Source organism: Pristiophorus japonicus, chromosome 1 (assembly GCF_044704955.1).
Source record: "Pristiophorus japonicus isolate sPriJap1 chromosome 1, sPriJap1.hap1, whole genome shotgun sequence".
NCBI lineage: Eukaryota > Metazoa > Chordata > Chondrichthyes > Pristiophoridae > Pristiophorus > Pristiophorus japonicus.
In genome coordinates this window covers 176,311,980-176,336,036 of record NC_091977.1, presented here as the reverse complement: position 1 = coordinate 176,336,036, position 24,057 = coordinate 176,311,980, and the positions used below count along the sequence as shown (strand labels likewise).

At 42.8% G+C, this 24,057-nt stretch overlaps 1 protein-coding gene across 5 annotated transcripts in view; it reads left to right on the top strand.

The window, feature by feature from the left end:
• The window catches only part of adgrv1 (adhesion G protein-coupled receptor V1), an 892,784-nt gene that overhangs the window by 467,510 nt on the left and 401,217 nt on the right, over window positions 1-24,057 (top strand). For 3 of the 5 annotated variants that reach the window (XM_070885047.1, XM_070885038.1, XM_070885028.1), the window contains 6 exons: window positions 953-1,102; window positions 4,621-5,088; window positions 7,050-7,193; window positions 11,206-11,377; window positions 12,445-12,583; window positions 22,052-22,899. In XM_070885047.1, the coding sequence (XP_070741148.1) occupies window positions 953-1,102; window positions 4,621-5,088; window positions 7,050-7,193; window positions 11,206-11,377; window positions 12,445-12,583; window positions 22,052-22,899 (1,921 nt within the window). Of the gene's footprint in view, window positions 1-952; window positions 1,103-4,620; window positions 5,089-7,049; window positions 7,194-11,205; window positions 11,378-12,444; window positions 12,584-15,564; window positions 15,653-20,322; window positions 20,375-22,051; window positions 22,900-24,057 lie in introns of those variants that run through there. The other 2 variants (XM_070885064.1, XM_070885056.1) reach the window with 2 other exon arrangements.

Genomic DNA, 24,057 nt, shown 5'->3' with positions numbered 1-24,057 from the left:
TGGCCGCGTTTTGGAGAGATTGTTAGTGCTGCCATTGCCTGCACTTGCCTCTCGCATGTAAATATGCAGATCATGACATCAGTCGGTGTGTAACATTTTCAGGCCTTACCAAATTTCCCAGCCAAATTATTTAAAAGTATGCATAAAGCAGTCCAAATAAAAGCTGTATGTCAACAACCTGTAAATCATTAATTGAAATACAAAGCATCTGAATAATGCACTTAACATTTCCCCAGCATCCCATTTCTATTCAGCCACTGGGGCATATATTTGTGGTACTGTTGTTTCATTCAGATCTTTAAAAGAATTACATTATTCAGAAGCTTCAATTTTACAATTATTATTATCCTGAATGTATAACCCTAAGCAATAGTTTTTTTGATATATTTCTATTTAATTTCCCTCCTCACCTTTCTCCCCTTTCTGATGGCCAGGAGTCCGTACCATCATGGGGCTGAAAGGGCAGCTGGTATGCCCTGCTCCCAGGATCCCATTTATCCTGCCCTTGAATGAGGTGCCAGAAATGTGTGATAGTGGCCTGGTGACAACTCCCTCTAATGCTTTCCCCTCTGTTTCTGTGAGGAAAACCAGGCCTTCTCCACAGAAAGGTGGTTGAACTCAGCAACATTTGGGCTTTAAGCCATACCCTGTTGTGCTATGACATATTTTAGTGCTCCAGCATGCAGTGCCTATTGTGCTGCTCCCTATAATCAGCAACAGTAAAATGTTTACCAGATATTTTCTTAGTATTATACAAATCCTTTTTCAATTGATGTTTGCATACAGCCAGGTGCTTTTTCTTTCATGGGGGGGTGGGGGGGGGGGGGCGGGGGGGGCGGGGTGCATCGGGGAGAGGTACTATTCAGGATTTAGAATGAGCAAAACTATTTTTTTGAAAAGATGATCCAATTTCAGCAATTGTAAAAATTCTTATGTTTTTTTCATTCCTTAGATACAAAAGTTTGGAAATCCCAATGGAGTAGTTCAGTTTACTGAGGAGTCTTTGTATATAAATACTTACCTGGAGCCATCTAATCAGGAAGAACTGTTAAATATTACATTCTTTATTACAAGAACTAAAGGAACGATGGGGGATGTAAAGGTAATGCTATGACTTGCAACATTATATTTACTTTTTGATTTGCTTGAACATTTTTTCATGAATTGTGGAAATTCTTTTTGCAAGGCATAGAAATGCATATCATACTATGCACAGGTGGGAACAGTATGATTCAATGGAAAACATTGCCATGGTCACTGCTTGACAGAATGAGGATTATGATAATGCACATCCTTTTATGTAATTTTACATCTTTTAACCAGATTTTCCGGTTCACATGAATAGCGAGCAAACAGTGGGACTGAAAGTGTGGCCCAAGTACTGCATCACTAGCGCTGGCACCGTGTAGGTGCAATATGCACCAGAAGATGCCAGGCCAACCTACTTGCATAATTTACTGATGCTCTAGATGCAACTCTTAGAACTTTATGCTAATTTTGCAGGGGGCACCCCCACCCCATTATATTATTGGCCTAGCTATGTCACACTCTGATACCTGCCATGCTCTACCTCACTGTCAACGAGCTCCCCGCTGGAATGGAACTAATCTACAGAACCAGTGGGAAGCTGTTTAACCTACGCCGCCTCCAAGCCAGGTCCAAGATCACCCAAACCTCTGTCATTGAACTGCAGAACGCGGACGACGCCTGCGTCTGCGCACATTCTGAGGCTGAACTCCAGGATATAGTCGATGTATTCACCGAGGCATATGAAAGCATAGGCCTTATGCTTAACATCTGAAAGACAAAGGTTCTCCACCAGCCTGTCCTCGCCGCACAGCACTGTCCCCCAGTCATCAAGATTCACGGCGCAGCCCTTGACAACGTGGACCACTTCCCATACCTCGGGAGCCTCTTGTCAACAAAGGCAGACATTGATGCGGAGATTCAAAATTGTCTTCAGTGCGCCAGTGCAGCCTTCGACTGCCTGAGGAAAAAAGTGTTAGAAGACTAGGCCCTCAAACCTACCACCAAGTTCATGGTCGACAGGGCTGTAGTAATATCCGCCCTCCTGTATGGATCAGAGGCATGGACGATGTACAGAAGACACATCAAGTCCCGGGAGATATATCACCAACGATGTTTCCGCAAGATCCTGCAAATCCCCTGAGAGGACTGGTGCACCAACATCAGTGTCCTTGACCAGGCTAACATCCCCAGCATTGAAGTACTAACCACACTCGATCAGCTTCGCTAGGCAGGCCACATAGTCCTCAGGCCAGATACGTGAGTCCCAAAGCAATTGCTCTATACAGAGCTCCTTCATGGCAAACGCGCCAAAGGTGGGCAGCAGAAACGTTACAAGGATACCCTCAAAGCCTCCCTGGTGAAGTGCGACATCACCACTGGCACCTGGGAGACCCTGGCCGAAGACCGCCTTAGGTGGAGAAAGTGCATCCGGGAGGGCGCTGAGCTCTTCGAATCTCAACGCTGCGAGCGTGAAGAGGTCAGGCGCAGGCAGCGGAAGGAGCGTGTGGTAAATCAGTGCCATCTCCCCTTCCCCAACGAATATCTGTTCCACCTGTGACAGAGTCTGTGGCTCTCGTATTGGACTGTTCAGTCACCAAAGAACTCACTTTAGGAGTGGAAGCAAGTCTTCTTCGATTCTGAGGGACTGCCTATAAAGATGACCTGTATTTGCATTTGCCTCAGCAAATGAAGAATTTCCATGAGCGAACAATGGCAATGGCAGGCCTACTCCTGCTCCTATTTCTTATGTTCTTAAAATCAGCAATAGGTTTAAGTGAAACAAGTGTTCCAAACCAATGCTCATCTCTTATTACCTTTACATGTTATGACATGGGTAATTGTTGGGTAGTGGAAATATATTTGTTGCTTATTTTGAAACTGAACAGGTATATCTGGTAATTTATTTTGCATTCTAATTCTAACATTCCACCTAATACGGGAAAAAAAATTCTGAGTCGGCAAAACAATAGCCCATGACAGATATTTTTGATTTGGGATTTTGAATGTGAGTCTGTGAAACTAGGTTCTATTTGAATTTGGTATTTCTTTTCTTCACTATCTGCAAGTGAACTGTCTTGTCAGATTATATTACTTCAGCAAACACCTTGTGGCTGTTGGTTGCATTGAAGTAATGTATTCTGTTAACACCTGTGGTTGGGAAATTTCATGTCTTCCTGCTATGTAACTGTGAATTCTAAATGCCTTGAAATGCCCTAGGAGATTACTATAATAATAATACAAGCTATTTCAATATGAGGATGACCACAAAAACATAGGAAAGATTCACATTCGGCTATGTTTGCAGGAATGGTTTCATAATCCAATACACAAAGCATGTTTATGGTCACATTTATCAATTGTCCCCTGTGGTTCAAGAGCCAACCACTGATGTTGCTTTTTTGCAGCAATATTTTTCTTCTGATGTTAGAGCTCTACTGACTTGAGGTCTGTAGCATCATGTCTTACAGCATTTTCCCAGACTACATAATCTTTGGCTAAATATTACCAGGTTTCTGAATGATTGTTGCAATCCTTAAGTCTGCAAGTCTGCACTTCAGGTTATCTTTGAAATTACCCCCTGGGTGAAACATAAGATCATAGAAACAGGAGTAGACCATTCAGTCCCTTGAGCTTGTTCCGCCATTCACTTGGATCATGGCAGATCTGTATCTTAACTCCATTTACCCGCCTTGGTTCCATAACCCTTAATAACCTTGCATAACAAAATACAATCAATCTCAGTTTTGAAATTTTCAATTGACCTAGTCTCAACAGCTCTTTGGGGGAGAGAGTTCCAGATTTCCGCTACCCTTTGTGTGAAGAAGTACTTTCTGACATAATTCCTGAAACTGCCTAGCTCTAAGTTTAAGGTTATGCCCCTTTGGGTGATATAGCTCAGCTACACACTGAATGGTAAACCATCAGGAGAACCTCTCTCTCTATTGCTAATAGCAGCTTGAATACTTCTAATTATTTCATGTCAATCGTTTGGTATGTTATCAACTTATTTTCCAACTTTATAGTTTCCTGTGCTGGATATGTGGCAATTTACCTGGTACATAAACAGAGAAAATAGAGCACTGTTACGTTGCCCAAAATCCTACAACCATGAACTTTATGTTTGCAAAAGTTAAATAAAAGTATTTTATTGCATACTTGCAATGACTGGTAAACTGATGAGCAAAAGTGTCAGCTGTTGAAACTATAAATTTCTTCTCCCTCCCCTTGATTAGTATGGCAAATGATGGAATGTGCTTTATTTGTGCTCTGAACATTTTTTACATTTTAATCTATTTTAATTCAGTAAATGTGCTTGATCATGTTCCCAAAGCCTGAAGATATGCTCTGTTTTCCTAACTGTGACTTTATGAGATCTATTTACTGATTGATATTTAACAAATGTAATTCGCCCGTTGAATATTTCAGCAGTATTACTTCAAAACAGGATTTTTTTTAACTTACTTGGGAAAATGCAAAAAAAAAATTAGCATCAGAAATGAAGGTTGTCAAATTTCATGGAACATATTTTCTCTACATTGGTAATGTTGCTCTTAATTCAAATGACTAACTATCTCTGTATCTTGATTTAAGGTGTACTGGAAGCTCCAGAGTGATTCTGATATGACAGGAGACTTTTTTTCAATCAGCGGCACAGTCATTATCCTAGATATGCAGCAAAATGCAGAGATAAACGTTCAGCTGTTAGCTGATGACATTCCAGAATTAGATGAAGTTTACGTAATTAGGCTGACGTCTGTGGACGGAGGAGCTGATTTAAACAAGGAAAAGGACAGTTCAAGATTTAATGTCCCTGCAAATGATGACCCTTATGGCCTGTTTGCCGTCTACTCAGATGGGCAAACTGTGATTATTGAAAGTGATTTGAGTCGCTATTTTCAGATTAATATTACAAGACATGGTGGGACGTTTCAAGATGTGATTGTGGAATACAAACTCATGTTTCGTGGGCAGGAATCTTCAACAGATGGATTTTTGGGATATGTGTTGGTCAGAGATGGTGCTAGCTTTGCTGTTGCCAGAGTGCCAATCACAAATCAGGTGGGTACAACAGCTTAAAATGTAAAAAAAATACTTGATCTTTCAGCTTAACAAATCTGCTTATGCTTTGAGGTGTGGTGAGGAACCTACACAACTGCTTTACTGAGGGGGATGCACAGAGTGTCTGCACTTGGAGTGGGCGCAAGCACGGTCTACTATGAAAACAAGATGATGAGGTCCTAATGGGCCTTTCTGCCTCATTATGCTGCTGGTATGTTGTGCAGGCACCCGTAAGGAAGAGCACTTGGAAATAGCAAATGTGGGCCTTGCAGTAGGCCCCCTTGAGATCAGAAGATTTGTGAAGAGCAGCAGCAAGACTTCACCACAAGGGCTGCAGTGGTTCAGGAAGGTGGCTCCTCACCATCTTCTCATGGGCAATTAGCAATGGGCAATAAATGCTGGCCTTGTCAGCGATGCCCACATCCCAGAATGTTTTTTTTTAAAGGTCCTATGGAGATCTCTGAGGTCATTTGGCTACTGTTTTTGTACAGCAGCCAGAAGTCCTGCACTTCTTCTGCAACCCACAGCCATTACTGTTATTCCAGGCTTCTCAGTCCTACAGCAGCCGGTGACTTTATTCTTTCAGTGGCTTGGCTGTTTTGGGGGCGACCGTGCCAGGGAAACATAAGATCTGAACCCAGCAAGCCACACTTTGGGTGTTCGTCATCTAACCTGCACTTAGGCAGAATGGGGCGGGGTGAGGGGAGGGGGGTGGGGGTGGGGGGGGCGGGTGCTAGAAAATCAGGATTATGTATACTTTTTTTGCCTTGGAAAATCCTGCATCATCTTTATTAGCATTCTACTTTTGCCACTCTCTGATGACACCAGGGCTGCTACACACTGGCCCTAGTTGGGACAGGAAGCTTACTTACTGATAATGCACGGTCAGCACATATGAATATTTTGACATTGCTCTCAGTGCATTGCACATGACCTGCTGGGGAGTAACAAGTTTCTGGAGGTGTGATTTCCAGCACCAGCAGCTCTTCGATGTGTATTTTTTTCATGCGTAAAATCGTTGGAGGCCAAAAGCTCTATTCAGTGAAAATGTTTTGAAGGTCCTGCTGCACTGAGTCCTGCACGAAAGAATGGCCTTGTTTGGAGGAATGGGCCACCTACAATAAAATGTATGACCAGACCAGCATGGACGAAAGTGGCAGAGCAAATTAATGCACTCTCATCTGTGGGCAAATGTGGGAACAGGCGATGAAGAAATATTTTGGCTTTTTAAATTGCCAAGATGAGTGCAAATATATGACAAAACTTTGCACGGCCCTGTGTTGCTGGCCATGCCTTGCTCTCTGCAGGCTAGTGGACAAGTACAAAAAATAATTTAAACGGCTAATGGAATGTTGACCTTTATCTCAAGAGGGCTGGAATACAAAGGAGTAGAAGTTGTGTTAGTCATAGAGAGCTCTAGTTCGATCCCATCTGGAGTACTGCATTCACCTCATTGGGCATTGCACCTCGAAGGATATATTGGCTTTGGATGGGGTGCAGTGGAGCTTTACCAGAATGAGACTGGGGCTAAAAGGGTTACATAATGAGGACAGGTTGAAGACTAGGCCTGTACTCCATTGAATATAGAAGATTAAGGGGTGATATAATTGAAGTGTTTCAGGTGATTAAAAGATTTGATAGGGTAGATAGAGATAAGGTATTTCCTCTACTGCGAGAGTCCAGATCAACTCAATGCTTCATTGATAATGAGGCCCAAGATTAGGAGCAGGAGAAGCCCTTGGAAATTCACCCACATAATCATTGTAGTGAATGCAGTAAGTTGGAGCAGAACTTGGAAGTATTAACTGCATGATATTAGGATGCTGCACTGCAGAAGTGTCCTGCAGCTTGTCTGGCATGCAAGACTGCTGTGGTAAGACAGAGGAGTATTGGAAGTAAGTTTCTACAGGTCAAGGGTTATTACTGATTCATAGCTTTTTACATTTGACTTCTCTTTGTAGACTTTCCTCGGACTGGATTTTGATGTTTCTGTTGAATTAATAAATGTAAGCCTTTTGAGTGGAAATACTTCGAATCCTCCCCGACTGTTTACTGGGACAGACTCGGCTATTATATTTGTCCCGGAAGAGGCAGCAAATTCTGAGGTATAATATTTTTTTAACATTTATAAATTTGGATCGATGGATCTTAATAACTGTTCAACCTCTCAACAGCTAAACATTTCAGATGCAATTCATAACTCCTTTTTAACTTACATTTTTGAATTAAAGTTTAAAAAAAATGGCATTGAGATACTTAATTACTTTTCAGCCATTCTTGCTTTTATGGTATTTTGTTAAAACAATTATTTCACTGGAGGAAATCAGCAGAAGTCTCTTCCGTTACTGATTATTCATTAAGGTTATAGATATACAATAGACAGGCATTAAATCCATTAAGTATTCAATACATGATTCTATTATATGATCTAAATCACAGATGGATAAATTCAACAGGATTGTCAGTTGAATATTTATGGTCTTACTATGTTAATCAGGGGCCTAACACTTGTTTCAGGCTAGGCATCTGAGCCAGCTGATTTTGGGAAGGCCCGGACAGTCGAGCTGCATCGGGATTGGCATTTGCAGCTAACAATTATTTTATTCATTCATGGGATGTGGGCATCACTGGCAAGGCCAGCAATTATTGCCCATCCCTAATTGCCCTTCAGAAGGTGGTGGTGTGCCGCCGTCGTGAAGCACTGCAGTCCATGTGATGAAGGTATTCCCACAGTGCTGTTAGGGAGAGAGTTCCAGGATTTTGACTCAGCGGCGATGAAGGAATGGCAATATATTTCCAAGTCAGGATGGTGCGTAACTTGGAGGTGATCGTTCTCTCATGCACCTGCTGCCCTTGTCCTTCTCGGTGGTAGAGATTGCGGGTTTGGGTGATGCTGTTGAAGAAACCTTGGCGAGTTGCTGCAGTGCATCTTATAGATGGTACACCACTGTGCGCTGGTGGTGAAGTGAGTGAATGTTGAAGATGGTGGATGGCGTGCCCATCAAGTGGTTTGTCCTGGTTGGTGTTCGAGCTGCGCTCATCCAGACAAGTGGAAAGTATTCCATCACACTCCAGATTTGTGCCTTGTAGGTGGTGGAAAGGCTTTGGGGAGTCTGGTGATTGTGAATCTGAGATTTAAGGTGATTGGCAAAAGTACCAAAGGCGATGTAAGAAAAAACTTTTTTAAGTAGCGAGTGGTTGGGATCTGGAATGCACTGCCTGTAAGGGTGGTGGGGGCAGACTCCGTCTTATCTTTCAAAAGGGAGTTGTATAAGTATCTGAAGGAAATAAATTGCAGGGCTACGGCAATGTTCCCGCTAAGATGCGTGCACATGGCCGTGCTGTAATCTAAAAGGCTCAGCATAGGCCGCTCACCGGCTTTTACATTGTAAATGTCGCGCATGCGCAGAAATGAAAAGGGAACACACATTAAAAGAAACAGGCCATGCAGAACAAAGCGCAGCTTACAGGGAACATTCGTCAGGAGGTGAGTCACTCACCACAGAATACCCAGCCTCTGACCTGCTCTTGTAGCAACAGTATTTATGTGGCTGGTCCAGTTAAGTTTGTGGTCAATGGTGACCCCCAGGATGTTGATGGGGGATTCGACAATAGTAATCCAGTTGAATGTCAAGGAGAGGAGGTTAGACTTTCTCTTGTTGGAGATGATCATTGCCTGGCACTTGTGTGCCGCGAATGTTACTTGCCACTTATCAGCCCAAGCCTGAATGTTATCCAGGTTTTGCTGCATGCAGGCACAGATTGCTTCATTATATGAGAAGTTGCGAATGGAACTAAACACTGTGCAATCATCAGCGATGTGTTGACGCTGAGATGATTGGCCTCCAACAACCACAACCGTCTTCCTTTGTGCTAGGTGTGACTCCAGCCAGTGGAGAGTTTTAAAACATTTTAAAACGGGCCAAAATTTACCTAAACTAATTTTAAATGTTTTAATCATTTTAAAAATGTTATTTTAACATTTCTTTTAACCCTTACGCTGCTTTTAACAGGCGAAAGGGTTTTGTCAGCATTTGCTGGGCAGTAGTCGAACTCTGTGCCAGCGAAAAGTGTTTTTGTAGCGAATGCAAAGGATCTGCCAATGCAAAACTTGACTGATCGCAAGTTCCCAGTAATGTGAGGCCCCAGGCTCAGTTTGGAGCTAGCCTCAGGCCTATGTCTTCAAGTGCATATTTTCAGTGCGTCGCCAATTTCACATTGGTTCATGGCTGATAACCCAATTTCTCCCCCAAATGTGAGTAATTGCAGGTGAAAATATGTATCACTACATTCTATGATACAGACTATTCTACCATGTCATTCATTTTCAGCATTTTAAAACACAAATAAATTTCCTCGGGGCAGAGTGGCATCCAGTGCTCTGCAGTTATTCAATTAGACTTGCCTAGTTACTATGGTAGATTGCCAGGCTCTAGGTTGCTTAGGCAACTACTATTCCATGTTTCTTGGGTTAGTTTATGGGATAGCATATTGCTGACAGTAAACAACACAAACAATTTGTCATTAAAATACTGGTAACTGGAAAAGATCAGCTGAATGGTTAAGACTGCATTTTCTTCCTCATTGATTCTCAGACTTACTGCTTCTTCCTTTCCTGTTTTTCAACGTGTTTGAGAACTCAATACTTGTCCACACAGTATTGATGAAAAGAATAACTACATGTTGTAAATGTGGATGTTCTAGTTCTGTCACCAGAGTTGTCATTTTTCTTGTGCCAAGGAGGCAGCAGTTGATGTTGCTCATACATCAGGGATTCAATTTGAGACACACAATAGCCTGTGCTAAATGCATGCACAACATTTACTGTTTCATGGAATTCTCACTCATGAGTTTGATTTTTAACTTCGAGTGGGTTTCAAGCAGAAAACTCTGAGTCAATTAATTTTGCCCCGCCTGTGGCAGAATGAGGCCACTGCACTTTTAACCGCTGTGCTTTATTAGCAAGCCACCTGGGCGGGTATCAATTGCTGGCCTGTGGTACGCAGGTAAAGGTGAGAACAGGGATTTTGGGCATGTTTCGCATTGGGGAAAGCGGGTAAAGGGACAAGGGTGGGGTCTAGGGCAATGGAGGTCTAAACATTTCGAGTGGGGCATGGAGAAACACTCCTCCTCCAGGCCTCACAAAAAAAAGTAATAAACTTACCATGAATGCTTCTTCTGCTTCTGATTCTCTTCTGACAGCCCTTCACCTGGTGGGAAAGCTGCAGCAGCTTTCCTGCTCATACCAGAGTTAAACTTGTATTCTGGGCCGATTACATCATCGGATCCCAATCTACATACTTAAAAGAGGACCATGCCGGTTTTGGGTGGGAGGCTTGGCCACCTGCCAAGAAGTGCCAATAACATTTGGTAATGGTGTGATTCGGTGGGACATTAGCTTGTAAGTTACCCGGTGGATTTCAACTGCTTAACACTCCCCCACCACCTCCCCCCCCCCCCCACCAGTTTCGGATGAGTTAGCAGGGTTAAAATTCCCCCATAAACCTTGCACCTGTGATCCAAATACACAAATTTCATATTTATTCAGGTGTATTAATATTTTCAAGGTATCATTTCTGAGTGTGAAAGGGACTATTTATACATGACTTTGATTGCCATCTTTTGCACATTTCAAAATAAGATTTAATGGTAGAATTGTGACAGGGTAGGGTTTGTGATGGTTTGAATTCTGAAAATTATTTGACAACCTTATTAATCTTAAATAGGGATGGAGTAAATAGATGCATTACTTCTATTTTTTTTTAAATCAGATCTTGGGGCTTGATTTACAATTTAGTGGGAAGAAAATTTAGATTTTTATTTGAAAAACTTCTGGACCTTTTACTGAAGAACTAGATGGTCTACTCCAGAACTGGTCAGATGGCCACCCTATTAAACCCACGCAGCAGTACTTTCAAGGGATTTATGAATTGTAAATGAATCTGAAATGCATGAATTGTTACCTAGAGGAACAAAAGTGTACTTTTTCTCTTTCTATACTGAGTACATGTATAAGAAATGTTTGTTGAAGTTGTTAATATTTAATTGCTTATAATCTCAGTGGTTTTACACCTGCCAAAATTCACTGTGGTTGCTAAATATTCTTCTTCTGTTTAGATTGGCTTTGATTCTTTAGTTCTTCAAGTCTCAGATATTTCTGCTGGCACATGTTGGGCTGTAATATCACGGAATGGTGTGTATGGGCTTATTGTTGTAGAATGGAGTAGTGGCTATCCTGATGGCATGGTCCCTGTCGGATTTACACCTGGTAATATCAAACCTGTATTTGGTAAGTGCAATTGTTAACAGTTTATCGGACATAATAGTGAGCTGTGTGACTAATGAACTTAGCATGACTTTGTCCTTCTCACAGACCTGACATGTCTTCACCTCAAATATAGTAGTCAAGTAAACCTAACTATTCCTTTAAATAAGATTCCACAGAGAAAAGTTAAATAGTTTGAACCCTTCATGGAAAACCCAACAGTGTGAACAACTTGTGATTCTGGGAAATTAAAAGAATGCTTTCTGGACAGAAAAGAGCTAAAATCTGTACATAACAGATATTAGTATATTTAACTACTTTTTGTCCCTCAAGAGGAATCTACAAAGGCATGCTAATGCCTTTAGCATACCATATTGTAATCCTAAAACAGGAATTAGGGTTCTCATTTACATATTCAAGGGGCCTAACGTCTGTTTTTAGGCAGCTACACTGGTCCCAATTTTGGCTTGTATATTCTTCAGGCATCCTTGGGTCGCAGGATGTCTGTTCTTGAAATTGGGCTTTGTTACGTCCATTTTTCACCTGTAAAATGGGTGCAACAAAGTCCAATATCTACCCCATTATTTTTTTTTATGTGTTTCTAAATTTCTGTAAAATTGGATAGAAGACCCCCTTTTTCATGAACTGAAAACTAGTTTAATAAAGGAACAATTAAAGGATTATTATAATTGTTAAAGGCTATTGAAGTACCTATGGTAACATACAAAAGATAATAGGGTAAATTCAGCAATCCTGCACTCAAAGGGAGCATGGATTAAAGATAGAGCTGCAACACTGTAGTGATGACTTTCTGACTCGTGCTCTCTGCAAGTGTAGCACAATGGTGTGAGCACAAAATTGCCTGAATTTACCCTAATCTCAACTGTTTCTATCAGAAATGAAGTCATTGGAAAAACTTCTAGCCCAATCTTTTGGCATTACTGTAAAGTGTACAATTATTGGTACGACCTGTTAAGTGTTCATCCACATCTTGCGCCATTATTCGCTGTTCACCCTTTACCAACTTAAATAAAGGTTCCCAAAATTGTTTCACATGAGTTAATGCAATCTTTTAATATACTTTATATCAGGTTCAGTTGTACTTTCCCATGGTGAAAAAAGCAAACAGTTGTTTCTCACTGTACCCACTACTAATTTTACGGGGCTGGAATCCTTCGCTGTACATCTGACTGCAATACACAGTAATTTTACTGGTAAAGCTAAACTAAGGTAAAGTCAACCAGTTCATTAAAAATGTTCGTGATCAATAATTCTACTTGTTTGTAGTGTTCACAGTTCATTTAATTTTATACAGTTATTACTTAAAGCTATTTTATTTTCCAAGCCAGTTGCTGGAATTATGTTCATCATCAGAGGAAGTAACTACTGATGATCAATACAATTATGTATAATGTCAAATTAATTTGTTTCCTCGGAAGTATCACAATTTCATCATCTTGGCATTCCAAAGTCAGGAATCCGGAATGTAAATTTTCTGATCTGAACATTGAGGTGTGGGGCTAGAGCACTGTGGGTATTTCACTTGCCTATTTCTGAAAAGGCTGACCTAGAATCATTATGCAACTTTGACAGTTGCCATCACAAGCACCAAAAGTCTTAGGGAACACAATCTCTTTAAGATCTAAAAATCTCAGCAGGTCAGGCAGCATCTGTGGAGAGAAAAACAGAGATAACATTTCAAGTCAATGACCCTTCGTCAGAACTGGCGAATGTTCGAAATGAACAGATTCTTAAGGAGCATTGAAAGGGGGAGGGAAGGAGAGGAAAGAACAAAAGGGAAGGTCTGTGATAGGGTGGAAGACAGGAGAGAATGGAGAGGCACGGGGATGATGGGCTGACTTGAACTGGTAAGGGCAGAAGTTAGAAAAAGGTTCGTCTAGGTAGGGTGTGAATGGCAGAGTAATTACCAGCTGCCTTGGGAGACAGAGAAAAGAATTACATAAGATCGGGGGGTGCGGTGGTTAAAAAAAGGAGGCAAGGGAGCCAAATATGGGCAGAGGTTATGGTCTGAAATTGTTGAACTTGATGTTAAGTCCAGCTCTACTCCCACTCCGACATCTCCATCCTCGGCCTCCTACACTGTTCCAATGAAGCTCGAGGAACAGAACCTCATCTTTCGTTTAGGCACTTTACAGCTTTCTGGACTCAACATAGAGTTCAACAATTTCAGAGTATAACCTCTGCCCATATTTTGCTCCCTTTCCTTTTTTTTTACCCCGCCCGATCTTATGTAATTCTTTCTCTCTGTCTCCCAAGGCAGCTGGTAATTATTCTGCCATTCACACCCTATCTAGACTAACCCTTTTCTAACTTCTGCCATTACCATCTCAAGTCGGCCCATCATCCCTTTTGTCTCTCTAATCTCTCCTATCTTTCACCCTATCATAGACGTTCCCTTTTATTCTTTCCTCCCCTCCCCCTTCCAATGCTCCTTAAGAATTTGTTCATTTCAAACATTTGCCAATTCTGACGAAGGATCATCGACCTGAAACGTTAACTCTGTTTCTCTCTCCACAGATACTGCCTGACCTGCTGAGATTTCCAGCATTTTCTGTTTTTATTTCAGATTCCAGCATCTGCAGTATTTTGCTTTTGTGTCCTTTTAAGGTCTAGATGAGCAACAAATCAATAATGGTTTTTCACTAACGATAAAGCTCCTGTCCCTCAGAATTCTTACTGGCTTGGGTTGGCCCAGTGCTAGCTGCATTCAGGGAATTTCGGGAAAGGGTCCTGAAACTGGTGTGTAATGTGCGCACACACGCCTCCTGCCATATTGAATGGTGTCTATTTTATGCCTGTAAAACGGATGCGAAGTCAACTAATTTCTAGGCCTATGAATTTAAATTAAACCATGGCAAGTTATGAAATTGAATTTAGTAAATTTAGTAATTTTTGGACTAACACCAGACACTGACCATTAAAGCTGCTGGATTGTCAAAGGAAACCTGATTCGTCAATGCCCTATCTGGTCTGGCCTACATGTGACTCCAGTCCCACACTATGCGATGACTCCTAAATATACTCAGCAGGTATGGACAATAAATACTGCCTTGCTAGTGTTGCCCACATCCCCAAAAACAAATTGTGTGGAAAATGTGCCTGTATTCCCGATATGTGCTCCTGGTGGGTGAATGCAATTTTGTAAAATCAACCCTGTAAACTTGAGCAGTTGGATGCTAGTTTTGATTACCAGAGGGACAAGCTTTGGTAGTTTTAATGGTATTTTCTTTCATTTATCACTGTTCCTATCTTAGAAAGGATATGTGAGAACAGAAAAGTTATTTTAATGGGAGATTTCAATCAACCAAATATAAACTGGGAAAACTCAAATGTTTTAGAATTAGAATTGGTATATATAATGCATGACTGTTTTATGACCCAGTGCATCAAGGAAATAATGCAACAGTGCTAATCATGACCTGGTGGTTTTTACATGGAATATACGGCACAGAAACAGGCCATTCGGCCCAACCAGTCCATGCTGGCGTTTATGCTCCACTCGAACCTCCTCCCGTTTTTCCTTATCTAAATCTGTCAGCATAACCCTCTATTTCCCCCTCCCTCATGTGATGGTCTAACCTCCCCTTAAATGCATCTATGGTATTCGCTTCAACCACTCCCTGTGGTAGCGAGTTCCACAATCTCACTGCTCTTTGGGTAAAGAAGCTTCTTCTAAATTCCCTATTGGATTTCTTGGTGACTATCTCATATTGATGGTTATCTGATAATGTCCAGGAAATGAAAGACATAGCACCCGAGGGGCAGTGACCATGGTATGATAACATTTAGCATGGTCTAGTAATCAGAAATATCTAAGACCAGGTGCTAGGTATAAAGCTTTATGTGCTAAATTCAACTAAATGAAGGAACAGCAAAAGCAAATCGATTGACTCAGGTTTTTCAATAATATTTCAGTAGCAGATTATACCTCTGAGCATGCACGATAAATACATTCTTAAAATCAATAAGATCAGACTGAACAAATATGACTCACAATGAATTAACAAGCACATTTCAAGTGATAGGAAAAGGAAAAATGGCAACAAATATTGCAGTAAGAGGGAAGAGAGTACCTTGGGATGAATATAAGAAATGCAGAAATAAGTTAAAAGGGTGATCAGAGGGGAAAAGAGAAACCTAGAAAAGGCACAGCAGCAGAATCTAAACAGTAAAATATATATATATTTCAGGTAACAATAAGAGGGTAGTCAGAAAAGAGGTAAAACCATTAAAAGCTGGATGCAAATGGAATTGAAACTGAAGATGAGCACGAGGCAGTTAATGTTATGAATGACTGCTTCCTCCAAGTATTCACAAGGGAAGATGTAAGTAACCTGCCCTCCTCCTCAAACAGGTAACCAAAATAACGGCAACAACTTCAGTATCAGTGAGATAGAAGTCCTAGGTAGCCTAAAAAGGCTCAAAACAAGCTAATCTTGCGGGATAGATTGCATTTATCCCTAGATGCTGAAAAAGACAAGGGAACAGATTTGTGAGGCCTACTGACAATTATTATGGGAAAATCATTGTACTGGTGAGGTACCAGTAGATTGGAAATAGGCCAGCATTGTGCCCATATTCAAAAGGGGAATAAAACAGACTCAGTAAACTACAAACACAGTAGTCTCACTTTCATTGCATGTAAAATAGTGGAATGGATTAACACAAATAAACTTGAACAGTATCTGTACAATAATAACCTTTTGAACAGTAGCCAACATGGAATCAGATGGGAGAAGATTCCTGACCAATCTCCGCGACCTCTTTAAAGAAAGTGGAAAACCCTACAACATCGTGCACCTAGACCTTTAAGAGGCATTTGATGAAGTCCCACATTGCAGGGTTAATAGTTAAATAAGCTTTCGGGATTCAGGGTAACCGTGGAAATGAATAAGAAGCTGGCTGAAGGGTTGAAAATGAGTATTGATTAATGGGTTTTTGTCATGGTGGGGGAAGTACTAAATAGGATGCACCAGGGCTCGGTGTTACCACCATTTCTCAATTATGTAAATGAGCTAGATTCAGAAACTTACTGCAAAAGTGGTCGGATTTGCAGATGATAGCAAGCTGGAAGGACCGTGGAATCGGAGGAAGCAGTTCAGAAATTAGAAAGTAAGTTTGACAAAATAAGTAAGTTGACAGATTAATGGCAGATGAAATTTAATGCGGACAAGTGCAATTTACTGCATACAGGAAAGAAAAATAAGCAACACACATACATCATGAAGGTGTTGAAACAACTAACAAAAAGACCTAGAAGTCTTAGTAAAGTTGATGCCATGGGCTAGAATTTTAGGTTTTAGCCATTTCGCCCATTTTTGGGTGATAATTGCAGTGAGAAAATTGGTTTTAGCGCTGGGGTACTGCTACCGCCAGAGCTCTCAAAATGTGCCAAACGGTGAAGAGTGATAGCGATAAATTCGGCGGTGCACAACTGAATTTGTGCACCAAGGCCAAAATTTCCGATCAATCAAAAAATTGGACCTTCTGCGCATGCGCTAATTTTTTGGGGGGGAATTTCTTTTTTCCCAGTTTTTTCTTCTCACATTTCTGGTCAGCTGTCAGGGAGCGCCCACGCATGCGCAGTACACCCAGGGCTAAATCATCATTCTTAGATTGCATTCACGACGGAAGGAGATGGGAGCAGACAGCGAGCCAGAAAGTTTAGTAATGAGGCCAACGAGTCCCTTGTCACTGCTGTGGAAAGAAGATGGGCGGAATTAAACAGGAGAGGTGCAAGTAAACCCCTCCAGGCGGTTTTTCGTCACATTTGGACCAGCATCGCTGAGGAGGTGTCCTGCATCGACGACATCCGAAGGACCCACACCCAGTGCTGCAAGAGGTTCAATGACCATTGCTGGGTCCTTAGAGTAAGTAATATTTTTATTGATGCACTCCTTCATTACTTAAATTATAAATCTGACACATATTGGTATAGGTAGGCACATTATTAAGCCTGCTTTCTGAGATCTTCAAAGATGTTTCTGCACTTCGATGTCTTCCTCATGAATCACATGCAACTTCCAGGACCATTAAACAGAGGACTGTATTAAATGCACACAGTATGGTACAAGTGCTTTGATGGGTATCTGTGTGTGCTACAAGAGCAGATGGGCACTCTGGTAACCATTCTCATTGTCATCTTTGCAGGGAAAGATGTCCCACAATCACCTGGAGCAGCGGCGGTCCACCCAGAACCATGCCTCTGATAGACCTAGAGGAACGAGTGGCTGGTCTGATCGGTGCCTCAGGGAGGGCAGCTGCCCGTGGGGGTGCTGAGACCCCGTTCGAAAGTGAGGGTAAGTCCTGCAAAATCCCCGGGCTAGGTTGGGGCAATGTGATATAGTGTCTGTGGACTAGGGTTGGGATAATGTGATGTAGTTTCTGTGGACTAGGGTTGGGGCAATGTGATGCAGTGTCTCTGGACAAGGGTTGGGGTAATGTGATGCAGTGTCTGTGGACCAGCATTGGGGCAATGTAATGCAGTGACACTGGACTAGGGTTGGGGCAGTCCTTCAAATGAGCCTGTGCTATGTGACCTTACTCATGTCACCCTACCCCCTCCCCTGCTGCTAACCACTCATCTGTTGTTTTCTATTTCCAGAGGAGTTGCATGCACCACATCCTCCAATGAAAGCCTCCACCTCAGGCCGTGGGGAGTAGGGGGATGAGGGCGAGGAACTTCAAGGAGAGGAGCAGTCCGAGCAGTCTATTCCGGGGGTCGTGGAGGCGGGGGGCGGGTGAGGGGGTGGCGGGCTGATGCTCTCGACACCTCTTTTTTTTTTCTGGACCGAACCTCGTCCGAGGAAGAAATATTCTCGGGTTTTGAACCATCCGAGACCCCAAGTACAAGTGGCGTGCAGTAACGCACCATCGGGATTGAATCCCGTATGCCGTCACTCCAGAGGGGGCGTCGGCAAAGTCAGTCTGCCTGCAGGCAGATGCACACCTGGACATGGTGGGACTGTCCAGCTCACCCGACAGCTCCTAGAGGTATTGGGTAGGATTCCCGCAAGCATTGCGGCACTATCTGTGAAGGTGACGGAGGTCATGTCACAGATTGTCCGTGCGGGCTGCGAAACCATCGCGGTTGTCAATGCGCACGCGCAATTGATGGTCTCCATCTTTGACACTACTGTCCCCAGTGTCACACCCAGACCGACATCACCCATGAGTGGTGAGGCTGAGCAAGAGGCTCACCACTCAGAAGCCGGGTCTTCCATACCCTGAGCTTCTCCAAGGGATCCACACATGGCGTCTCCATTGCATCTCCCCCCCCCCCCCAATACAGCAGGACTCTGGCCGCCGTGCTGCACGAACTCTTGGTGCCACCTTGGGTTGGGTCATGACACGAGGGAGGGCGATTAGGAGGAGGGGCCGGAGGTAAAAGACATTTGATGCAGTGGTTGTTTTGTTATTTTATAAAAGTTTTAAAAGTTTCCCAATTCTGTTAAGTTATAAAAGTTCACAATAATGTTTAATACATTTTATTCCATTTTCCAAATCACATTTATAATGTTTAATAAATCTTATTCAAGTTACTCTATGTTTAGTAAATTATTTTGTTCACCTTAACCATTCCTGTGTAGTGTCTCATTTGCAGAATAAGAGGGGGAATAGTCAACATGGTGGGATAGAGTAGGCGGGCAATGGTGAAACGTGCCGTTCACTGTTCAAGCAAAGCATTGAATTATGAGCTGCTGACATAAGGCTTTTGCAGCGGCGAAAGCTCCACGAGGCCTCCCCTGTGGTGGTGGTGGTGGCATGGGTTCTTCGCCAGGCTCCTCGTCCTCCTCCTCTCCTCTCTCCTGAGGTGGTCCTGCAGTCCGCAGTGGCAAATCCTGTTCCCTCGTGATGACTAAGTTGTGTAGCATGCAGCACACCACAATGAACTCAGAGACCTGCTATGGGGAGTCTTGCAGGCAGCCTCCAGAGTCATCCAGGCATCTGAAGCGCTGCTTGAGCACTCCAATTGTCTGTTCGATGATGTTGCGTGTGGCTGTATGGCTCTCCTTATAGCGATACCCGGCTTCTTTCTGAGGGTTCCAGAGGGGACTCATGAGCCAGGTGGCAAGGCCGTAACCTTTGTCCCCCAGCATCCAGCTCTGGCCTTGTGATTGACGCTCGAACAGGTATCAGACAGAGCTCTCACGCAAGATGAAAGCCTCATGGATGCTCCCTGGATATTGGGCATTTACTGCCATGATATGCTGAGTATGGTCGCAGACGTTCTGTACATTCATAGAGTGGAATCCCTTTCAGTTTCAGTAAACCTCTGGATTGAGTAAAGGTGCTCGTGATGTGTGTACAGACAAGGGCACCCTGAACCTTGGGGAAGCCAGCAAATCGCCCAAAACCTACAGCCCTCTCATTCTGTGCCTCCTTGGTCATTGGGAAGTTTATGAAGCCCATCCTGCATGCGTACAGTGCAGTAATTACCTGGCGAATGCAACAATGTATAGCGTACTGCGAGATGGAGCATATGTCCTTTGCTGATGCCTGAAAGGAGCCGGAGGCATAGAAGGCAAGTGCCGCAGTCACCTTTACCTCGACGGATAGTGCAGTCCTGTTGTTGCTGGTAGGCTGTAGGTCTGCCTTTATGAGCTGACATATCTCTGTGATCACCTCTTTTCGGAAGCACGGCCTTCCAATGCACTGTGCCTCAGAGAGCTGCAGGTATGAGCCTGGGGGGTAAGGCCTATTCCCCATACATATGCGAGCTCTTCGATTACGCCCAAAATGTTCATCAATAAGCCTCTTCCAGCTCGTCGCTGCATAGAAAAAGCAGCCAGGTTTAATGGCTGACATAGTACAGCCCCCATTTTTTTTTAAATATCCTTAAATATTCTTTAAAATGAACTATAAACTCACATAAAACTTCACTGTGTAAAACGCAGCCCTCCTTCTCTAAATCCTTTTATGCACCGAACTTCTGCTCCGTTTTCAAGATAGCGCCGGGTGCAACCTGGGTTCGACTGATTCTTTTGGACGGGTTTCTGGGCGAACGGTAAAACGGGCGATATCCGCAGAATTTTCCGCCAGGGCGATAGCGCAGCGTTGCACGGCGATTGATGTCATCCAAATCGTGAAAACATCGGGCGGACGCTAAGTTTTAGCGCCGCTGCAAAACCACTGCCGAAATTTCTGCCTGGTCACAAACTGTGTGAGTCGATTAGCTCCAAAAAAAATTTGTTTTGCGCTTCGACCAGGTGGAAAAACGGTTGCAAACCTGTTTAAAATCTAGCTCCATATGTCTCACCAATGCAGAGCAGTAATTGACAAAGCAATAGAATGTTAAACTAGATAATCAGAACAGTTGAATAAAAGACAGAAGAGGTTTTTAACCATTCATTCAGTGCTCTGGTCAAACCACACCTTGAAAACTGTGTCCAGTTCTGATTACATTCAAGCACTGAAAGCAGTGCAGGGAAAAGTGACGAGGATGATCCTTGTGTTACAGACCAGATTATAAAGAAAGACCGGAGAAACTGGGTGATGGGTGGGGCGGGGGGCAGGGGGGAGTGAAATTGGCTAACGCCGTGTTTGGCGCACTAACTTTTAAAAGTTTGAAAAATTAGCGCCTGGTGCTAATCATTTCAAACTTTAAAAAAATTTGGCATTTACGCTCCAAGTAGGAAGTAGAGTGCTCAATCAACCGTTCCATTTACTTCCTGGAGCGCAATCGGCAGCAGGCTGGCCAGTGAGTTCAGCAGCACTGCACATTGGGCCATGCAGCGCTGCTGCATTGAAAGGCTTCTTACCTCCCTTAAAGGGAAGGGGCATCGCTGCAAGCTCTGCAAAGGAAAAACAAATTATCTCCTCTCCGACGGCAGTCGCAATCCCACGTGATCAGCCCGGCACTCAAGCAGTGTGCCGGGCTGTTCGATCGCGGGCAGGAACCCACGCAAAAAGCTGCAAGAGAGAAGGTAATTTTTTTTTTTACTTGTCTCGGCCACCTCACCTTTAAATGTCGTCCCCAAAGCGGCCGGCCGCCTGATGCACGCTCCTGCAGCTGTTAGTGTTTTCACCCACACTGCTGCAGGGAGCAGAACGCAATTTCAGGTTTGGGGCGATGTGCACTGCGATGATGTCATGATCTCTGGGTGAAGGAGATCGTGGCGCAATGCAATAGCTCCACCTCAAAACTCACACCGAATATGGCGGGAGCCGCTGATCTTGCTGCACCGGTCGCAGGACGATTTGCGTCCCGTTATTGCGCCCCCCCCGGGGCGTTAATGGGAGGCGCAAAGGAAACCAATTTTGCCCCCTTGAGTTTTTTATCCGAGAAATGAGATGTATGAGAGGTGATATAGAGTTGCATAAGATAGTTATTGGGTATTACTTTAAAACAATATTACTTTAAAGCAAAATGTGAGTATAGGACAAAGGGATGTGTTCAAACACGTAAATGGAAATTTCCGACCAATATCAGAAATAATTTTTCATATGAAAAGTGATCAATACCTGGAACAAATTCAAGGATAGACTAGTGGAGCCAAAACCCTTGGAATCATTTAAGGAACAATTAGATCCCAGGGGACTGTAGGCTGCTTTTCGATAGATAAATTAAAACGGGCTGAATGGCCTTCGTCATCCGTAATTATCTTGTGATGTTCTTATGGCATGTATGTACACATGAAGGATGAAAAATACTTATTTGCTGTTTAATTTTTATAGATCAGGCTTCACTGTAGCTGAAATTGAGCCACTAGGAGTCTTCCAACTTGCCCCCCAGTCAAGGCAGGTCAGCATAGAAGAAGATGCAGGCATAACTACTTTGCATATCCAGAGATTGTTTGGTTTCCATGGCAATAAAACAAAACTGACATATTACACAACAGCAGGAAGTGCCAAACCTGATGAAGATTTTGAGCGCATCCAAAATGGAGAACTCATCTTTACTTCACATCAAATTGAAGCTATTATTAAATTGTTTATTATCAATGATAATATTCCAGAAATGGATGAAGTATTCTACCTAAATTTGTCCAGCGTTGAAGTTCTGGGTTTTAGGCCAAATAATACAGAAGAAAAACCTCACTTGAATTTAGACTTTAGTGTGTCATCTATAACCATTATTGCCAATGATGCCACTAATGGTGTTCTAAGTATTGGACCCACTGTGATACACACTGTAGAGGACACCGATCATAGTACAGCAAGTGTAGTAGTCCTTCACATTCGAAGGACACTGGGATTTACTGGGATCATCAGTGCGAGTGTTACAACTTTTGGAGAAAAAAAGGTTGCAGATGGTTTACAACAAACCCCTTTCCAAAACATCCAGCAAAACTCCAGCTTTTCCTGGGCCAAAGAAGGAGCAGATTTTGAAGATGAAGCTTTAAATGTTACTCTACAGGATGAGCAAAGGGAGATCAGTGTATCCATCAGAATTTTAGATGATAATGAACCAGAGGGACAAGAATTTTTTTATGTCTACCTAACAAATCCTCGTGGAGGTGCACAAATTGTGGAAGGAAAAGATGAACATGGATTCATGGCTTTCATGAAGATCGTTATTTTAGGTACCAGAAATATTACCCACAGTGTGGCTTATACTCATCAGTAACTATGGTATCAGTAACTATGGACTGACATTGATTGCACTCTTACAGTTTTCAATAATGTAGCTGAATTACTGCTGTGTGTTTGTCAACTTTCAAAATGTGCAATAATTGAAAAACCAATGGCCTCGATTGTAACTTCAACTGGGTTTGGATGGATAGGTGGCAAGATGTGTTGGAAACTCACCAGCTGCTACAGAAATTGTGTCTGGGCTGTTTTATCTTTTAGCATTCATTAACATGCTTTGGAAAATTGGGCGGTCCATGGCTGCCCGCTGGTACTTGGGTAAGTGTGGGGGAGAGGGGATAAGGTGGGCATCTGGTGCTGGGGACGTCCAAACTATCCTTGTGGGGCCCGAAGGAGCACTCCTACTCTGCATGCTTAAAAGAGGACCCTGTCAGCTTTGGGTGAGTGGCATAGCCGCCTGTCCAGAAGCCTGCATAAAAATCGCTGTCGACAGAATCCAGGCAGCTTGAAGACAGGTAAGTGACTTGATAATTGTAACTGACCACTCGCTTGGTTTCCACTAGCCATGTAGGATTAAAATCGCCCCAATATTTTGTACCTTTTCTGAATATTTGAAATAGGGCTTTTTAATGTCTAAACCTTAGCCAAATGTGTGATCTTGAAAATGAAGTATCTTCGGCTGTTCGAGCTGTGCTCAATAAGTGGGTTATTTAATCAACATTCGTGCAAAATCAGAAATTCTTCTACACGAGCTTTCCAGTGGTTCATTTTGGGGCTGATATTCTGCTCCTTTGCACCATTTGGTGTAGATGCAAGCTGAGCTAAATGGGAGCACAAATTCGGGGGCAGTGATCTTCTGCTTTAAACATATTGTGGATGGAGCTTTCTAGCTGGGCAGCAATCCATGACACAAGCCTACATTAAATGTAAGAAAATTATGCAAATCAGGTGCATTCCTCCCAGCTCATTGGTTTGGGCTGAGATTATGCTATCATGGATTGAGCCCTTTAAATAAATTATAAACAGTTGTGCAAGCAAAAGAAAACACTTCCTGCTTTTCTTAAAGCTGTGCAGTGATCTTGTAAGGTTTCTTTCCTCTTCAGTTTCCTTTTGTTGTGTTTAAGTGTGCCAAACTTTTTTTTAACATTGCA